Source organism: Apteryx rowi, unplaced genomic scaffold, assembly GCF_003343035.1.
Source record: "Apteryx rowi isolate R43461 unplaced genomic scaffold, aptRow1 scaffold_254, whole genome shotgun sequence".
NCBI lineage: Eukaryota > Metazoa > Chordata > Aves > Apterygiformes > Apterygidae > Apteryx > Apteryx rowi.
In genome coordinates, this window is record NW_020448908.1 from 763180 (window position 1) to 783849 (window position 20670).

At 43.1% G+C, this 20670-nt stretch overlaps 1 protein-coding gene across 2 annotated transcripts in view; it reads right to left on the reverse strand.

Annotated features, from left to right (window-relative positions):
* Positions 1-2380: 2380 nt before the first annotated feature.
* The window catches only part of MED26 (mediator complex subunit 26), a 23045-nt gene continuing 4755 nt past the window's right edge, over positions 2381-20670 (reverse strand). Inside the window, exons 1-3 of one of the 2 annotated variants that reach the window (XM_026067122.1) lie at positions 18804-18907; positions 6749-6823; positions 2381-5091 (exon numbers count right to left, since the gene is read on the reverse strand). In XM_026067122.1, coding sequence (XP_025922907.1) covers positions 3400-5091; positions 6749-6814 — 1758 coding nt within the window. In that variant the 5' untranslated portion in view covers positions 6815-6823; positions 18804-18907 and the 3' untranslated portion in view covers positions 2381-3399. Of the gene's footprint in view, positions 5092-6748; positions 6824-18803; positions 18908-20670 lie in introns of those variants that run through there. The other variant, XM_026067124.1, reaches the window with a different exon arrangement.

Genomic DNA, 20670 nt, shown 5'->3' on the forward strand with positions numbered 1-20670 from the left:
CGCCGGCCCCGCGCCCCTGCCCCGCCGCAGCCCCTGCGGCCACCCCCGGCAGCGCCGAGACCCAGCCTTGTTCTCCTCTCAGCTCGAGGCTGTTACTTCATTAAACCGGAGCCCTTAGCAAACGCTCCTTTTAGTGTTCCGGTCCCCCCCCCCCCAAACCTAGCGCGCCCTGAGGGGCAGCGTTCCTACTTGGGCAGGTAAGAGGATGGGCTAGAATAAGAGGAGGGGTTAAAATAACCCAGAAGAGAATACGGTGCACGCAAACGCACCCAGGATCTGTTTTCTGAGCCAGTCTTACAGCTCAAAGGCCCCATGAAGCGGAAGGCAGGCCCTAAGGCAGCGCCGCCACTGAAGACTCTCTGGAAACCAAAACCGCAGAGACACAGTGACTGAGCGAAGGTCACGTACTCAAAGTGACAGTTGTTCCTGATCTTTGAAACTAACTCAAGATATGTTAAAAGATGGATGAGTATCTGTCAAGGAGGAGGAGGGGGTTCTACTGCCTGTTTCATCCATGCGCTCCTTCAAAAGGCATTTCTACATCATGTTAATGTACCTATGAAAACATGCACTTCAGGTAATGGCAATTCCCAAAAGATCCACAGATGAGCCATTTCATGTCATTCATTGAAAAGAGAGGGCAGTATATTAAGATTTTAGGATTAGAATAGCAAATTTTGTAAGGCAGTTAGGAAAATCAAGTAGCAGAGAAACTAAGTTCATGCAAAAATGAGTAACACAGCAGATACACACGTGCACCAGGTAAACTTCATTTGAACTTGTTTACAAAATTGACAAAAAAATCACCTTGTAAACTTATTCACATTTGTTGGAGCTCACAGAACTGSTTATACTAGCATGCTGAAATAAAGATTGTCAAGCCTTGTCTCACCGTGGATTACATCCAAGTGAGTTGACCCTTACAGCAGAAACAAACTAGGTAGGTAACAAGATTTAAAGCTTGCATTCGGAGCGAGTTTCTCCAGTGATTTTGTACCACTAGGGAAAGGGCTGTGCCCAGTACTTAACGCACTCTCAGCAAAGTGAGCATCCACATGGTCAGTTTGCTGCCGAGTGCTGCACAGTAACTTGAAAGCAGTGAAGAGCTTTGGGCAGCACCTCCCTCAGTACGGCCCTTACGGACCATGACTTGCAGCAGAAACGTAAGCAGTGGCGAAAAGGATGGTTAATATATTGGATGGAATGCAAGACTCATTTCCTGAACTTTGCCCTACATTCAAAGGCCTCAGAAGAGCACGGACCCTGCTCCTAAGTGAAGACCATTCAGGAAAAATGGGAGAAGGGGCAACAGGGCAGGGCTGAGGGGTAGGGGGTGGGTAAGAGTCCCTTAATACACAGTATTGTTACATAARCGAAAATCAAGCATTCCCAGTTTTTTAGCCCTCTACCATCAAATCTACCTTCCTGAACTGCGAGGTATTGAACCTTCCCCATCTCTAAAACTCACTGCTTGACCTCATCAACTGCAGAAGGATAAAATGGAAGTAAACTGAAAATATACTTGGAAACATTTTYTGGTAACCACTTTTTCTGGTTAGGAAATTTCAGTCTCAGACCTCAGAATTCAGAAATGGAAGCAAACAGACATCAGTAAGATTTCTGAAACACCCACACTTTTCGGTAGCAGTCAAATCACAAAAGCAGTAGGTTTGAACAGGAATGACTTAAAAATAAACCATACCTTAACATCTGTATTCCATGGAATGAACCAGCCTAATGTATACCAGGTAAGGAACACCCTTCTTAAATCACAGTTTGATATTTAAGAGCTTGACTCTGCTCTCAAAGGCAGCAGGGCTTTTGCCAAGGCTCTCCATAGAAGCAAGATCCAGCCCAAATGGATTAACAGAGTTAACATCGCTAAAACTAGCAATATTTTTGGTATTTTGTCCCTTCTCCCTTTCCCCCAGAGAAGCCCACTACTGGAGACTGCAGAAAACAACTTGTCCCAAACATTAAAGCAATTATAGTTAATAGAAATTCTTAGCCTTTTATACTGAATCAGGCCACTTTATAAGATGCTTAACAATTAAGAGTAATATATTACAAAATTAGAGATGAGAAAAGGTGAACTATGATCTTTGAGGTACATTAACAGTAATTGGGTTATCAGTCTCCAAACCCTGGATGCAACCAGAGTTTAAAAGAAAAAAATCCAACCCGTGTGACTGAATACCACCAACATACTTGGAAGACATCTCGTACACCCCTAACAGCCAGCTGCTCTAGAGAGTGTCAGATGGGATTCAGCTTCGCCACACTGCTCCAATGGGCTCTCAGTGCTGATGATCACTTAGTTTGTCTGAATTGACCAAACTTTAAAAAATAAATCAGTTACGTATAAATAATTCACAAACTGTTTTGTGCAAATTTTTTTTATTTCCACATTTATATCACAATGTGTCCACTTAAAGGACCAAATAGCAAAGTTGCTCCCTTCTGCATCCCAAGAATACAGAAGTCTAGTTACTGTACATTCACTAAGGCTCTTTGTTTTTGCAAATTGCGTTTATGATGGATATCCATAAGGCAAACAATATCTAAAGGAATGGTAACAAGTATATTTCCAGCATACAAACAGGCTTCCTTTTTCCCTCTCACAGTACAATTACAAACTTGTAGCACCCTCATTACGTTTAGATTCTAGAAAAGGTGATTTTCTTTTTTTCCTAGAAGATTGCAGGAAGGGAAAAGGAGGAAAAATATTTGGCTGGTGGTGGTGGGATCAAAAATATCTTTAAACATCTAGTTTTTGCAGCATTTCTCAGAGACTGGATTTAAACTGAAACCAGACTAAAATATGTGGATGCCTATGGAATGTTGAGCTGAAGCTGGTTTCCCAGCCTGCAGTGCAACACCTGCTGTTTAAAACCCAATCTCCGTACCACATGACTTTAAAAACGCAATCATGTTCAGAGATGCGATACAAATAAAACTACAGTTTTTGCACATTGTCTCTCGAATATCTCACTGCCAAATAAAAACCCAAATCAAGTCAAATAAATAGATGCATATTTTGTTAAGGTAACTTCCACAATTTTCTCTGTACCTGCCTGTAGTAAGATTCCGGCATTCAGAAAGTGCTGGAAATCATCTTCACTTCTTGGGGACTAACACTTTTTTATAGCTGGCTCGCTATAGAGTTTTGAACTCAATTTATCAACCTTCGTATGCCTTCCTTTGCAATTGTTAGTAAACTGTAGCAGCATTTCACAAAAGGAGAATTTAAAGGAAGGAGCTGTAAATAACCAGCTCCCTCACACCCTCTGCTCGTGGGGCCTGTTTGTCCAGGACAGGAGGCTTTCTCCAGGTTTAAGTGGCATAGTGTCTGCCATTTTTGCTAACTGCAGATGTAAAAGCATTTTAGCAAAATTGTACTCAGTCTAGGCAGACATAAGGCAGGATGTTCAATCTACCATCATCCCCGTGTGGATCTAAAGATATGCACTGTGTCCAATCATACCAGTTACCCTGTGTATCATAACAACCGTTCACGCCTGGCCAGTTATGTTCACGTATTCTGTTGAGATCATCACTTGTGACCTCTCTTGTGACCCCAGGCAAGTCTGTAGGTTTGCTGTTAGGAGCTAGAACATGAGTCTTTCTAGCCTCTTTTCTAGTGCTTTCCTCCTGCTTTAAATATTCAGACATGAAGTAGTGAGCTCCTGGAGTCTGTACTCCTGATGAAGACAGCAAGCTACTCTGTCTGTTTAAATATGACTGAATTATTTCATTTCTGGATAATTCTTTCCAGTTCGTTTGTTCAAAAGGGCTTTGCAGGTTGGGTTTTTGCTCCTGCTTTTCCGTTTCTGTCCTGTGCTGTTCAGTAAGTGCAGGAATTTCTACCTGCAAAGGATCTTTCTGTGTTAAAGGTTTTATCTGTCCTGTCATGGGATCAAAAGTAAGTTTTCTCTCTTTTAATCTCACAGGTTTCACACCCCCTTCTGTGACGTGCCCATCCAAGTTGACTGTGTAGTCTCTAGGTCGGTACCTTTTCTTCTTTTTACTATCTGAACCTGAAGCAGCATCATCACTGTCCATTTTTGAAGTGTCCTGTGAAAAGCCAATGTGCGGCGTGAGAGATTCCCCAGAATGGGAGCTGGTTTTGCAGCTGGGAGATGTGTGCTGTTGAAGTGTCCCTGCGGTATGCCTGTGCTGGCTTTCAGAAGGTACCTGCTCCTGCCAGTGCTGAGACACCTCAGTTACTGATTGCTGAGAGAACTCCAGTCTTTTTGCTGGCATCGGAGGTGTTGATGGTTGCATCAAGGATGGTGGTGGTGATGGCACCTGTGCAGTATCTAAGAACTGAGACCTTTGAGATGGACTAGGCATTGAATCCTTTGGTGAGTACGTAGTATGCTGCCGAGCAAAAGTATCATGCCTAACGTTTCTAGGGCTAAACGAGGAACAGCGAGGACTCTTAGGTTGGTGCGGTCCTGTGGTTTCTTCCGATTTATCATGCTGCTGAAGCACTGCAGTCTTTAATAACGAGGAAGTGCTTGAAGGTTTTACAAGTCCTGGAGAACTGGTGTGAGGTTTTACAGCATTTACTGGGATCTTATTGTGTTTGTCATTTTCACTGAGTTCTGTCCTGCTGCTTTCAGGCCCTGCGTGTAGGTTTACATCTACAGGACTAGGGAAATTTTCAGGACTACCTCCAATTCCGTTCGTTGGAGGGGGTGAAGAGTTTTGTAATACTTCATGACTAGCTTTGGAGACTTTGGGGGCAGGAGGGCCCTGATGCCCATCCCTATGTTCACCTTTCCTTTTCCGATTTCCCAATTTCTCTGTTTTTGGAGAGTTTAGTTTCTGTATATCATTCCTGCTTTTCAATTCACTGATTGGCTTTGATCCAGCCATGGCAGGAAGTGGTGCTTCTGGTTTGCAGTTGTGAGCACCACCATTTGCTGATCCAGGTGGATTCGGCAACCCTCTTGGCACTGGCTCATTCTGGGTTACCGGTTCTATCAACTTTTGCCAATTCCGCAACAATTTCTTGGCACGTTTGGCAAGTTCCTCATTGGACGTCTTCTTCCTCACCTCATTGATAAGCCTCCCAAGTCTCGTTTCCTATAAAGAGATAAAAGTTGTTTTACAAACACATATCATTCTAAACAAAATTCTGACTTCAATTTTAAGAAAAAAATCTACTTTTTAATGCTTACCCTAATAAATACCTAGTATAAGACAAGAAAGATTTAGGAGCTAAATTAATCTTTTTGGAAAGAATTAGTCCAGTTGGTCCAATGCTCTGCCACACAACACAAAACCTACTGTAGGTTTTGAGTCTTCCTTTGTTCCCTGACTGAAGTACCAGAGCCATCAACTGTGAAAGATATCAGAAAGGAATTCTTTAATCAGCAAGAATCTTGAAAAATAAAGGTGCAAGCTCAGATTTGAGGGGAAAGTGCCACACCTGAGGCAGAAAAACGTGCGCTCACCACAGTGAAACTGAGACCAGCAGAAAGAGGCATGAGAAGGCATTTGAGAATCTTAGCCTGTTACAGTAACACGTTAACAACATAAATCTTGATTTCACAAATCTGGCCAAGGTGTGATTTATGCCCTTTCTTTCTCCACCTCCTCTATCTCACAAGGACATGAAGGACCAATTTAAACAAGCATTCCTAGGACATCCCAACATGATTCCATAAGCAGAAGGAAGTGAAGTGTTTGATTGTTCCCAAAGCACACTTGAAAACACTGTTCCACAAGTCAGGTTAATTAAGAAAAGTACTTCAAAGGAAGACATGGACTGGACTGAGAAAGATGCAACATGCTGTGATACGTATGTTGAAATACAGCTGGAGCTGATAAAAAAATCTACACAGGTTTCAGCTTCTCCAAYTGGAAGAAAACATCTTAGTATTGTGTCTGGCATTGACAAAATAGGTGTCCAGTCCGCAAAAGCAATGCACTTCCAAACTATTTGGGTACATGCTGAATAGAAAGGTAAACTGCTGGCACAAAACATCACTTTCTGTAATACTACCCATCTGAATCGCAGAGCTATTTTGAGATTCATTACATCTCCCATGCAGCATGGAGAATGCTCAGCTATATCCGCAGCTGTGTCACTCAGACACTACATCTAATCACATTTCACAATACTAATGATTACTTGCAGGTTATAAAAAGCTGCAGTTAAAGAAAGTTACACCAATAATTTCAATAAAAAGACTAGAAATGTTTTTATAATTTAAGCATAAAAACTTCTTTGGACTCTGTATTTGAGAGTGGGCAATGATGCTGCAATTGCTATCCCACCTGATACTTCAGCTTTTGATACACCTAATCTCATGAAGCAGATCAGGCATTGAAATATGCTTAACTGAGTTTAAGAGTAGTTTTATGGACACAGAGTAACTATATTCCTCTTACTTCAGATTCTTTATTCCTTAGTCATCAAGCTGCTAAGGCGGCAATCAATCTTCAGCCAGCAGCGTGATATAGCTCAATGCACCAGTATTCATCAGTAGCAAGTAATGATTAATTTAGTGCCTTATACAAATAGAAATTGGGCTGCTCAGAATACTGATCTGAATCCAGAAAGAATCACTGTGTATGCTGAATGTCAGAGGAAGCATGAGAGGGACAAAATACTACCTTAATTGTGAATTGCTTGCAATTAACATATTGTTTCAAGAAAAACACTTATGGAAATTAGATAGGCAGAAAAAGTCTTTTATACCCCTAAAAACCAAGTGATGCTTAGAGAGCAACATACCTCAAGTGCCTCTTTGGTAATGGGATATTTCTCCAGGCTGGAGATCACTTCCAGCACTGCCACCATGTTATGGATCTGCAACAARGAAGACAAAGTCACTTCATGTTCCGTGCAAAGGTCTTAGTTATCAAGTGTAATTTAAGGCCTTCCACTTTATAATTGCTGAAGCATTAATCCCAAAATTGCTATCACACTGTCTGGCTTTAGGGAGCTGATTGTTCAAGAATAGGGACAAGGACACTTTACTGACCTAGTTGGAAGCTGAAGGAGCTATAACAAACATGCTCTTATATAAAACTAAATGAAATATTATCACTAAAACCAGCATAACTTACACTAGGAAAGTTCTGAGACCCCTAGACAAGGTATTAATTGTTAATTGCCCAACAGCCTAAATGGAAACATAAGTGCCAAACAGACCAAGAAGAGTTACCAGTTAAATCAGAAGTCTCACATTCATTCTTTTATGCACTACTATTGATTTATACAAGTCTCCATTCCACAATTTTGTTCAAACTATTGGTGCTTCCTGTAGCTGCATCAGGAAAGAGTCTAAAAACCTGGGTATAAACTACCTCAAGTTTAAAACTAGACATGAAACAAACACGATGCCCAGTAGGTGTCCTCAGACTATCATTCAGCATCGGAGGAACGAAGCACGGGATATAGCCGTCCACYGTACCAACTAACTCGGTGCTCATTCTAGAGTTATGCTCCCCAATATGTAAGATGGTGAGGAGAGACTTCAGAAATTCACAGTATATTACAGTAGCGTGTATCAGATTTTCAGATGTGCTCCACTGCAACATTTCTTTACGCATTAATAAATTCCACACGCAACCAGTTGCCCACAATCTGCAGATGTTTAACACGAGTGTGATTTTAATAGTTCCCATGAGAAAATTCAGGCTACACAGAGATCCATAGTTCCATTAGCTGGTATTAAGAGCACTGAAAACTGGAATTTCTAATTCACCTTTGTAGATAGATTTAAGAGACAATGCAAAGGAAAATTTGAATCACCGAGTCTCATTTATTGCTTAATTGCATTTGTGACTCAACTGGATGTGAACTGCATCTAAGAAAAATCTTTCGACAAGAACCTCTGCAGGGATCCCCCGTTACGCTAACGTGGATAAGGAGCCCCACCAGGCAGCCTGCCCTCCCCAGCCACACACACTGCCGCAACACTGTTCATTTTAAACACAGTGCAAGTTTCTTAGCTTTTTAAAGTCCATTCTACCCTTCTATTAAGCAACAACAGGGAAATCGGGAGCAAAATTCCCTTTTTCTTTTGTTCTTCAGATAACCCTATGCATACGCAATGCTTTTTTTCCATCACAGTAGGATYGCTTAAGGTTGAAGATACTTACATAAAGCTGTCAGCAATGAAGCATTTCACCAGACTTTGAGAGTTACTTTTATTAAACTTATTTTTAAATCTATATATACTTTGAGTGATTATAATTCTTACAAGATGTAAAACATTCAAAGAGGAATTAGTTTGCCAAGATTCTTTCTTCACTAAACTACAATGCCTCTGCGGATATTTAAAACCTTACCATCTAGTCAGGTCTGGCAAAGCTCTGCTTAAGCTTTAGCGCAGCAAGTATTTTTTGCACACTTTAGTATTTAATATTTCACTTGAGTAYATTGACATTTCTTCATACTTTTATCCCTGCACTGCCCTCAGTGCCCAGGAAGGATGGTTTAGCTCCCCCAGCTTAAGTAATATACAACACCAGTTTTGTCAAAGTTTCTAGAACTGGAGCATTTAGAATAGCTAATGCTCAATTCTGGGAGTTTCCAGACAAAGATTTTTTAGACTTGCAAAACAGATACTTGTCCCTCTCAACACATTATTTTAGGTTATGAATTATCTGTGTGCAAAAAGGCTCTGTGTATTGCACACACCAATAATTGGTACAATTATTTTTGCAGTTACTGGTAATCCCCAAACGTTCGTTATCTAAATGACAAAGTGATAGTAAAAAAGGATCACTAGTCTATCAAAAGGTCAAGATGGGGAATGCGATATGCTCATATATACACACACCTACAGAAAGATGAATTTGGCCAGGGAATTTCCAGTAACAGCTCTGCTTTTGTTTTAAAATACCCAAATAGGCACATATAGATGCCCCCAGAATACTAACTCACCTACCATTTAACACCAGACACCGGGTCTGTACCAAGACTGATGGACTTATTTCATTCCCTGCTTTAAGGGACACATGATACCAACTAAGACAAGTGAAGCCAGCCTTAGCCACCGAGTTTGTGTTGAGCTCTTAACTTCTGGTAGGACAAAAACACCCATTTCAGATTCTTCACACACTTGTAACCAGTTGAAAACACGCTGTCGTACTGAAGCAATCGCTGCTGCAAGGAGCATGAACGCTCACAGCAGAGATCAACTTCAAGCCACTTCTCTTTTTTCCTTCTTTTTGACCTTCAGGGAAATGTGGTTCTTCTAAAAACAAGGATCAGGCAGGTTCAACAACTTCTCCACCMTTCTCCAGTAGTTTTGTATAGTTACCTTGGAATTCTTCACCCAAGCTGGCATAAAGATAAGTTTATCATAAAAATCATATTTGCCTATTTCCAAATAATAAAAACTATGAAATATGACAAAAACAAGATGACTCCCCCCAAAAAACACCTCAGAGAGAATCTTTCCAACACAAAGACACCTCTCCGATAACAGAAGACCCATATCTTTACCTTAAACCATCTGTTACTGGCTTAATATAATTCATGTATTATCACATAATTGACATGAGACTTAGGTTATAAAACCTACCAGGACATAATCCTATTTTGAGCAGCAGTAGGAACGATCATTTATTGATGCAAATTGCTAGTCAAAATGCTTATTAGCTACATATGCTAGATAGGCAAAGTAAAATAAAGCACTGTGGGATGAGGGAGTTTGGCAACTTGTCTCTTCAGACACTGTGCAAGACTACAATTGCGTAATAACTCGGTGTCTCAGGAACTTACACATCCTTTAGTTTCTACGTGCCTTTATCTACTTACATKGCCAGCGCCATCCTGTAAAACAAAACCTTCTCCATAGGCCAACCCCAGGACCTCGTATTTAGGACCTCGCAGAAGACACCCAAGACTAACCTGTACTGCATTTCAAATTACCCTGKGCTACTTCTGTGTTTTGAAGATAGACTGGCACAGAGACTAATTCACTCGAAAGTTTACTGGAGAACATCTGCTTTGAGTCATCTGCGATAATCCTTTCCAGCCAACCCTAATGATGGTCACAGAAGACAAATCTTATTTAGTCCATGCAAGTCTCCTTAAGTYGTTTAGCCACACTCTGGAGTTTACTACTGGTATCTCTTCCAAATTAAGCAGTAGACGTTTTTACTACAGTTTCAGACAAAAAGCATGGGTTTCTGAACTCTGTGGAAAAGATCAAGCAGCTTAATTTCTTTTTTTATTTACCACTTTAATCCTATTTTAGCTTTTATAAATCAATAGCAATTCAGTCACTACCTTCAGGGTAAGTGTTACACGGCAGTTTGAAAGGATAAGTTTGTTCAGGTCAGGAACTGCAAGCTACAGTAACTCCCCACCTCCAGTGCTGGTTGGGCAGAAATTTCTGGGAGCCTCCCATCTCCTGGAAGGACATTTTACTTCCCTGCTGTTCACAAGCCACCACTCACCTTCCCCTCCTGCAGGTGCAACTGCTCCCTGCCRCCTCCTGCTCTACAGCCCCTTTCCCAGGTGGATTTGAAAACAGCAGCAAACTGCACATCTGTGCGGGAGCTGGCATCACTGCTGCCGTGTGCTGGGCGTGGGAAGGGGCAGGAAAGCAGCCAGCAGGGCCRCGGTTTACATTGAACCAGCACCCAAAGGCGACGCTTTGGTTTGTGCTCAGAGGCGGACGAGGTGCCCCTCTCTTCCCTTATCTACCGAGCAGTCGGAGCTAAAGCAGAAAGCGAACGCCAGCGCAACGGCTCCTGTCTCACCCCCAGACTGCCTCCGCACGCGGGTCGACGCAGCCCCGCAGGGGCTCTCACCCCACTGCTGTCTAAGAAATGAGCGTTACAGAGACATCCACAGTCATTTGAGTAAAGCAGAAATCATGTGTTTGTATTAAAAAACAGGTTTTGTAGGGATGTTTGCCAAAGGCCTTTGCATGACTATACCCTGATAGATGACCAAAGAAATCTGAGTATCAGAGATGATGTTGCTAACAGACATAGCTTACAGGCTGGGGGGCAGGGGAAGGAGTATTTCATCATAGTATGACTTTGCACCTAGGAGAAAACCTGAGAACTAGGTGCACCATTAAAAAAAATCTGCAGTGAAGCTGCTAATGCAGATTCCTATCCTACTGGATTTCTTGCTAGAAAGATACATAATTTAACAGGAAACTGGTGGTTCCTCTTTTTAATTACTTGCACTAAGTCCAAATAGCAGCAGTAAAAGGCATCTTTTGAAACTACATCATCATCCATACGGATCACCTTAGTATTTTAAAAAGGCTCTAAAAGGTAGCTAAACTTGACCTAGCCCTCAAATCCTTGAAACTTTCCCAAAACAAAATGTAATGCCACTATCCTCCTGAAATCACAAGTTGCAACTATCAGTACTCTGACTCCATCATAAGCAGTTTGAGACAGACTATACAGATGCATCAGAAAATATTAGCTTTGAGAGAATGTATTTCTCATCTGATTTCAGCTTATTTCTTCAGAATATACTCTACCAACTCAATACTTTGCTAGTCTCAAAGAAAGTATTTCGTGCAGCACTTTCCCATCTGTAGTATCAAAGCAATTTTATAAAAGCAAGCAAAGAAGTGGACCTACTGATCTTTCTACCTCTGCTGCAAACGTGAATCCAGATCTCTATTCCCAAGCTGATGATTTCTGTTAGCAATTAATATAAGAAATACAGCATGGTCTATCCAGAAATTCCCTGGGGCTTTTGCACCATTTTTATTGTCTTCCAACTGCCACCCCCCTCCACCCCGGGACAGCATCATTTTGTTGGTTAGTTATAAAAACTGTTGTGCATCTATGGCCACGTATCCTTAGGTAGGAAAGGATAACTTACAACAGAGTCCTGGGGTCAAGGTCAGTATTGCTGAAATGTCCAGGAAGGCAGAACCGATCCGAATGGAGACATGCAGACAGCACTATCTTTTATGAACGATGTCCTTCATGCATGCTTACTTCATCCAAAGCAGCAGAGTGATCACTTACGTCTACAAACACTGATTTCTACCAACACTGATTTCTACCGCAGACTGGTCTTTCTGACCAACATCAGATCTTGCCCACAGTAGTGCACTTATATAAAACCTACTTCATTGCATAATAATCTGAAACAGGGAATAAGACGGAAGAAGATAAAAGTTGCTATTCAAAATAGACTTTATTTAAATGCTGTAATGGAAATACAGTAGTATGGAAATACAGTAGTATGGTGTTTATTTAGCACTTGATATATGAAGCACTAGATAGCAGACATTAACAATACATACTGTGTGCAGTAAACTAGAATGCCATTTATTCAAAGATACAGACCAAACAGGCAAAGTTAGAATTCAGGCAACGATTTTCAGGTCTAACTTAAAGAGTCAGAACAGTTTGAATAGATTTTCCTTGTACTTAGGCTTTTTTCAAGAGTAACATTACCCCGTCCCAGTAAGATACCTTCCCACAGACACTTTACAGAGTCAGGACTGTYGAGCAGGGAGTGAGGTCAGATTCCAAAAAACCACTACATTGCAAAGACATTAGCTGACCTGAAATATTTCCCTGGAGTGAGACAATAGTTTAGCCCTCTATTACCTTTAGGCAGTATGTATGCACACGAGTATGGTATAGAGAGACCGGAAAAGTCGAGACCAAGAGGAATTTGCCAGCAGAGAACAGTTTGGCAGCTACAAACAGCCAAAGCCATGGAAGTTCCATGAGAGGAACCCATGGCAGTTGGTAGATGTGCCATCAACGCTTACGCTCTTCTGTGTGCACAACTCTGGAACCTACTCAGGAGACTCCTAACCCTGGCAGACCTCCTCAAGGCTGGCCTTGACATAGAAGGAACAAACACCACCCATCCGCAAGATACCTGGCAAAAGAATTATCCACTCATGGAGTCATTTAGTAGGTAAGCAGAATATAGGAAGCAGTAAAATCTAGATATACAAAGACAAGATGCATACCCAGAACGTAATTAGTCCACAGAACAGCAGTGGTACACGAGGAAACGTCTTCCTACTCTACACAAAGAGGCCTTCAAGGCAACTAGAAAGCATACAACAGTATAACACTTTTCACCATTCGTATTCATTAGCCAATAATTGGAAGACCTCCGTGTTACTACAGGCAGGAACACTTGCTTATCAACCTCAACATTGATGACGTAGTCTCTGTATAATATCACATAGTACTCTAGTGCCTACTCCCCAATCTAAATAAATATAATATAATTATAAATATATTTATATAACTAAATCACCAGAGCAGGAAACTGGGCAAAACCTTTTTGGGGAAATAAGTCTTTTGTCCAATTTAAAAAACATCAATTAAACAACTTACATTTGGAAGAGAAGTGAAAAGCCGAAATATGGTCAAAAACAAGTAAGAAAAGGCAACTGGGCAGTCTTTGTGCAGACCTCTGATATTCAGAAGTGTCAGGAGTATGGGAAATGATCAAAAACTTGATCATTTTAACAATCTGATCACTGCAAAGGTTAGGACTACAAAAGTTATACAGGTTCTAAGAGACTTAAAGTCTATAGCAATCCAAAGGTTGGAAGCACAGAAAGTCAAAGAACCACAGCTAATTTTCCATAGTGCAGTGTCAGCTTAAATAATTACTCCCCTTCCCCCTTAGCCATTTGTTCTACCCTCTCTTCTCCTAATTTAGCCTGCAGACTGAATTAAGCATCAGATTAAATAAATGCCAGGATCAGTGGAGGAAAAACAATGGAACGGTCTCTCATCTCCAGGCAGTGGTGGGTGAAAGGAAGAAAATGTTTTTGCTGCTGTAAGATGGTGGTGGGGGGGGACAGAAAAGCTACTGAGCAGCAAGAAACCAGTACTGCCTCCAGCTCGCCGTACTGCAGCAGTCTGCAGCACATCCCCTCCTGCGGGGACGGGAAAATGTCCCCTCTGCTCTCCTACGAGCTTAACCGCAAACAGAGCAAGGGATCAGATCCAGTCTGCAAGCAGCCAAGTGGATCATCTAAGATTAGATCAAGCCACTATGAAAAGGCGGCACAACTGTTTGAAAAATAGGCACATCAGTTGCATGAAATACTATTAAACTAGAAGGACACGTGTGGCACAAATCCAAGCCAAGGAAATAGAGGGGGAAAAAAAAAAAAAAGGAGTAGGTATTGGGGACCATTAAAGTCAGTCAGCTGTCGTGATGGCAGAACAGAACACACTCTCAGAGTGGTATCTACCACGGCATACTACAAGCAAGATATGTTAGCCCTGTTCTTCACTCAACACCATACTGATAAGGAATGGTATAGGAATCAAATTCAGCTGGAATTCCATGTTCATCATGAGGCGCCACAGTTCAAGAAGAATGTATACAAAGAAGAGTTCAGAGGAGAGCAGTGATAAGAGGTTTTGAAAACATGGTTAATAAGAAAAGGTTTAAGTGCTCAGCTCACACATTATTTGGGGAAAAAAAAAAGTCAGATATGGAGGAGACAAAGCTCAAAATAAGCCTTCCTGTGCAGTTCCTGTGCCTTATAGAATTATAATAAAGAAAATGGTGATCAAATGCTTTCATGCTCATTGGCCTAATTTGCGACAAGAGATACACTGATTACATATGAGGAATAACTAGAGAGGTAGTAATGTGCTGAAACAAGCTCTCAAACAGTTTCTATAATGACTCTAGAGGTTTAAGAACAGATTAGACACATCTGGAAGGAGTTGTTTGATGTACACGATGCTGCTTCAGTGAAGGCGATGGACCATGTAGCTTCATGAAGTCCCTTCCAGTCATACATTCCTCTGATTCACATCTGTGGAATAGATGCTACAAATCAAGTATTAGAAACATGCTGAAACAGCCAGTCTCGTTTCTATTTAGTCCTAACCAAGGGTTGACTCAAAATACTTCATTCTAAATTCTGTCTTCCCAAAGAGATACACACAGGCCATTACACAAAATAGTTTGTCTTATAAAGGACTTCAGACAAAGCTCATGAAAATATAGTTCATAATAATCTAAGGAGGAGATTTGTTTCTAGCAGCTCAGAATAGAAATGTAACAGCACAGAAGGGTTTAACAGGTGTTAACTGAGAAGTAACTAATTTGCAAGAAGGTTGTGGAGAAGAATTCTGATGATTATAAATTTCAAAGCCGTAAACAAACCCCCCAGAAGTTATCTGGAAATTAAAGACTAAACTTTCCTTAATTGCAAATTGATCTGCAACAAGCTTATTCTCAATTTCACTGCGAGTTTGGCATTGTAACACGCATTACAACATTCCACCCTAGAAACCAGTTTACTGAGATAAATCAGTTCTTCAGCCAATCTAGCAGGCCGGTGGAGCAGACTCGGTGGAGATAAGCTTCCAGACCACAACAGCAACCCCGCACTGTAGGAGCTCTCCTGTCCGCAGCTCGCTCCTACACCTTGGTCCTCCGGAGGAGCTCCACGAGGAGCATGAGGAAAGGGGCTCTAACACCGTCAACTCCCACGACTGCCTGCTGCCACCACCGGCCTGTGGCACATCCTGCCGCTACCCCTCGGAGCGGCCTCGCTAAATCCCAGTGCGGTGCCCTGAGTGAAAGCARCCTCCAGAAGAGATGTCCAAGTCTGTCACAACCTTCTCAGGTTGTTCATGACTGCTCTACCTCTGTAACTGCTTAATATCATCATTGCAACAACCTCAGGGTTACCACCATCCATCCCCATACCCCGGCACGTTTCAAAAACGGCACGGGCTTGTGAAAACAAAGCAGATGATTTAATGAAACAAGAATAAACATGGAAGCATCTGATTTGATCCAGCACTATAAACCCTTTTCCTCCTGGGATAACTTCCACGGATCACAACAAGAGCAGCTACAAATGTATTTAACATTGCGCTGAACAATGTAGCATGGCTTATCAGGCCCAGACTCTTCAAGTGTTGAGCAGCACAACCAAAGATCATGGAATAACGCAAGGTGCCCTCTGCCCCTCATATGTGCAACAACTGCTACAGATTATGTCAGCGCAATAAATAACACTTAGGAGAACAAACTGCTAACATACAAGCCCCAAAAAACAATCACTACACTGATCCTAAGGACATCTACTCACGATACGTTCTTACTTTGTTATATGTGTGAGAGCCAATTCTCCTCTTCCTCTCCCTGCACAGAAACTTTAACTAGATGAATGAAGATAGTTATTATTTATCAGAATCTATAAACTGGCATCAAAACTATGCCTTAAGTATTTGAAGAGCCATTAAATTTGGTTTCTGCCTGAAAGCAGCCGCAGTCACAGGGACAACTGATTCTACTGCAACAAGAGAGAAACAGAGTTTGTTGATTATTCAGGCTGATACGGAAATGTCATCCTCAAAACGCACTCCTTTTTAATTCATAATGATCCCGGTGCTTTCTACGGTAAAGAGAGATCCACTCATTCAGCAAGTACACTGTACTTTGACTGCAGTTATTTGGGGAAACCAGCTACCACCGGCCTCCCCCAGCGGAGCCAGCTGCTCCCAGCACAGCACCTCTCGACTTCACTCGAACGCACGTCGTCACCTACCTGTATTACTGTAAGGGCAAAGCCAGACACTGAACTAGATCGCGAGGATGATCCTTAAAGAGAGCAACTGGACAGCATCATTCCACAATCACCTGCTTAATCTTAACGAACTCTAGAAAGCCCTGCTAACATCACTGATATATAATTTCTACTTTATTTCTTAGAAATAAAGACACTATTACCATATCAGGGTACTTTAGATGCAGCAGGCCAACTTTTTTCAAAGTACCAAAGAAGCTTCTGAACCAATTCCTTAAATGATAAGAGGGGCTAAGGTAAGAGCCTGCAGACTACACTGCATTGTGGAATTTATTAAACCATCAGATAGAAGTGCTATATGCTTGCATGACCACTCATGAGAATTTAAGCACGGTGTATTTGTTCACAAAATCTGAGCAAAAGCAGAGTTACAAACTGGGAAGGTTTTAAATACCAAGTTTGAAGAGAAATAACTCATTGTATCCATTCAACTGCAATTACTAATACAGAATTTATCAGCATATTTATAGAGAGAAGTTTCATGGAGATACCAAAAACGAGATGCAATCTCTTATCAAGTAATCCTTCTCCTAGAAGGACTGCTCACTAAATTCTAGACAAAATGCTGCTGCCTATCACCGATTTCCAAAAACCTCCCTTCTCCGAGGGCAGTGCATGTCCTTGGGAGACTATAACCTGCCGGGGGAGAGAGACCTGATGGTCCGGGAGTGGTCAGCCATTCCGTCCAGGGGCACGAGCATTAACAGCTACTTAGGAACAATATGAGTTTGCTCCCCTTGGCAGGAAAAATCATCCCCTGGAGGACTGTAAACACACAACCGCTCACCTCGGAGCCTGCAAGCTGGCCGGCTACTCGACTTTAGGACCAGGCTTCTCTGCAGAGCCCATCACCCAACGCGACCATAACGGCACAAAGGAGCTCAGCACTCCTATCACCATTTTATTCATATTTAAACACTGAACACTCAGGAAGCTGGAATTTGGTGCTCACAAGGCAAGTTTAGTTATTTCTAACCCCTGTAACCTAGTATCAGACAACTTCGTGATTTCCTCTTAAGAAAGCCCCGCTGAAGCCCAAGTCCCTTGGAAATCCTGTCTTAAACAATCCAGTGAAGACGATACAAAACAAGGTCAAAAAATCGATAGCTCAGGCTGATGCACTGAAACTCTTGCACACATGAGAGGGGAGACTGAGGTTTCGTGATACAGTTAGACTCTTAATGCTGTGCTTACTCTGTAAAGAACAATAAAACAAACCACAGGCGTCCCACCTTTTCAAAAATACATTTGAAACTTAACTCCTGACCATCTCCTCTTTTATCCTCTTCTCTTCCTTTTCCTTTTCCATCTCATTATGCTCCACCATTTAAGCGTTAACTGTAGTTTCCCCAAGGATAAACTACAATATTAAGGTTATGCATTTTTTCTGGAGAATTCTGAACTGTAATTTATATTCAGATTTATACAGATTCCACGTTCCCACCCAATTAGACTCACCCAGCACAAGGAGAGTTATATATTGACTATACTACACAGCTCAAAGAAAAGCTCCGCTTAAGTGATGACTCAGGTTACAGAAACATCTCACTGCTTGTAGCTGCGCAGGAAGTTTTCTTGTCGAAGACAAGTTGTGAACATGCGCTACCATCTTGGGGGAAACCCATGCTCCTTCTACCTTAAGAGGTTCCACACACAGTTAAAAAAAAAAACAAGTTAGACCTACAGCATGATCACGACGCTCTGCAAGCTGATTCTGACTGAAAACAATACGCTAGAAGGGAGCTCCACAAAAGTACTGGCTGTCACTCTTAGACAAAACTTCCACCTCTGCACAATCATCTTTACGGTACAAATTTTCAAAATACACCCAGCTGACACTGTTGCTGAATACTACAGACAGACTCGGGCATAGGGTTCCTCTCCTCCCCAACAGCTAAGTTAGAAAGCCACTTTGTTCAATAAAACAGAATTAATTATATTTTACTTCTAGTGATTCCTCAATAGAAATTTCCACCACCTACTGTTTGGACATGCTGAAAATTGTATACTTTGATATCAACAATCGCACTTAAGCCTGCACAGCTGCCCCACGAAAGCCATGCCGCACAAAACACTGGCATGTTGTTAAGTTTAGCAGATTATGCCTCAAATTAAAGCAATTTGCTAGCACTTAAGTATTGTTCCAAATGCTGAGAGCATGAATTTCCCGCAGAAAGAATAATTTAGCTGTTATAATATTGAATAAACAAACCTACAATTACATTAAACTGAATGCAATGTACTTACCTGTACCTTAAATATTCCTTTAAAGACCAAGTGCCTAATTGGGGCCACATCATACCATGTGTTATATGGACCCAAAAAAGTTTATTCGAAGTTATCGCCAAGCACAAAATGGGCGAGACGGAATAGCAAGTAGAGCGTTATCAGCTACAACAGATGCGTATTTTTTTTAAACTATGCTTAGCTTCATTTTAAATTCCAGATCTAATATATCAGAATAGCTATGCTCTAAAAGAAATGTTTCTGAATTAAGATCAAATTACCCTAGCAGGCAGAATCAATTCCTCCTTTCCCTATCCTGCAGCTTACTACGGTCCCTGAAAAAGAGAAGTGTGCTCGACAACTGCAGCAGCTCCTTGGAGAAGCTGGAAAAGGATCTCCTCTCTCAGGATCTTGGGGGGAAAAAAGAAAAAAAAAAAAAGCTTCAGCTGCCCTGAGACTACTTTGACCAGGAGCCAAAGGTGCCAGAGCAACAGCACTGTTGTGTCTTCAGTCCACGCCAGCAGCGCTGAACCGATGCAACGCCCCCCACGTTACACCCCCGAGGGAGGCTGGCCCTCGCCTCGGCACCAAACCCAAGCCAGAGCTGCTACACCAGAGCCAGACCCTAGCTGAGGGTCTTCGCACGTTGCACCGCTCGCAGACCGGGTCTCTCCTGCCTCAGGAGTTAGCGACAGCAGACGTTTCCACCGCCTCCCGGCCCGGGGCCACGCGAGGCTGCAGCTCCGGGGCCACGCAAGCTCGTCCCGCTGCCGAATGGCAGAGCCGCCCCCGGCCCTCGCTGCCGTGCCGGAGCCCTCGTGAGCCAACGCAGGGCACCGCAGCCGCTCAGCCTGGACTCCCGCGAACGGCCGCAGCCGGCGGAGCAACCCGAGCTCCCGAGCATCCGCGGCCTCGGGTTCACTGCTGTCCAGGAAGCTCGCGCATCCCTCCCAGGAGGACGTGCATCTCCACACCAGCGGTCTTTCCCCTGCTGTGATGACAGTGAGAGATTATGGATGTTTATTCTACCCACAAAAAGTCGGTTTGTCCATTCAGTGAACTGTCCCACGGTTAAGTCGAGGAAAGCGTATTACAGCAGTTATTTCCCTTAACGTCTTTCCTCCCGCGAGCCCCTGGCTAATCAGGGCTCATTTCTGACCAAGGCTCCATGCTACAGCGTGGGCAGGCGGGCACTCGCCGCTACGTTCTGTCCCGTGCCGTTCTCAGCTCGCAGAAACAGAAGGCAGCGAAGTTCAGAGGCGATCAGAGACATTCRGATCGAGAGAGACTCGATCCCTCGGTGAAACGACCCGATGAACGGCGGCGGGGGGCCGCTCGACAGTGGTCTGCGCGGCGCTGCTTGGGGCCGCCGCTCCCCCACCGCCCCCGCTCCACCCGCTCGCCAAAACCGCCGCTTCCCCGAGCCTGTCGGGAGGCAGGTCAGGGAGCCTAACGCGCCCCCAAAGCGGCCTCCTTTCCGGTAGGATCGCGGCAGGTTAGCTCCCACGGCTGGAGGCAGGAAGGGGAAGGGATCGCGGCAGCCCTCCCACGGGCTGTGGCTCCGCTGGCGCTTCCAGCTGCTCTAAGCGTGCGCGTTTAAGCCAAGTCAGCTCAATTTTGGATTATCTGGAGCCTTTAGCGCCTGGTGGTTTACTCTCGAGTTGGCAGCTGGCTCATCAGCTGCCCGTCAGGAACTTCCTCCCGGGTGCTGGGAAAGGGAAGCTTCCCTGCGTTTCCGCAGGACAGGGCGCAGGGCAGCCCTGTTACAGCAGCGCGACAAAAACACCGGCTACGGACCCAGGCATCTTGGGACCACGCACAAGTTACAGGGACAACACAGACTCTGCAACTGAAACTGCTGCTCCAGAAGGCAGCCGCTCGCCTCGGG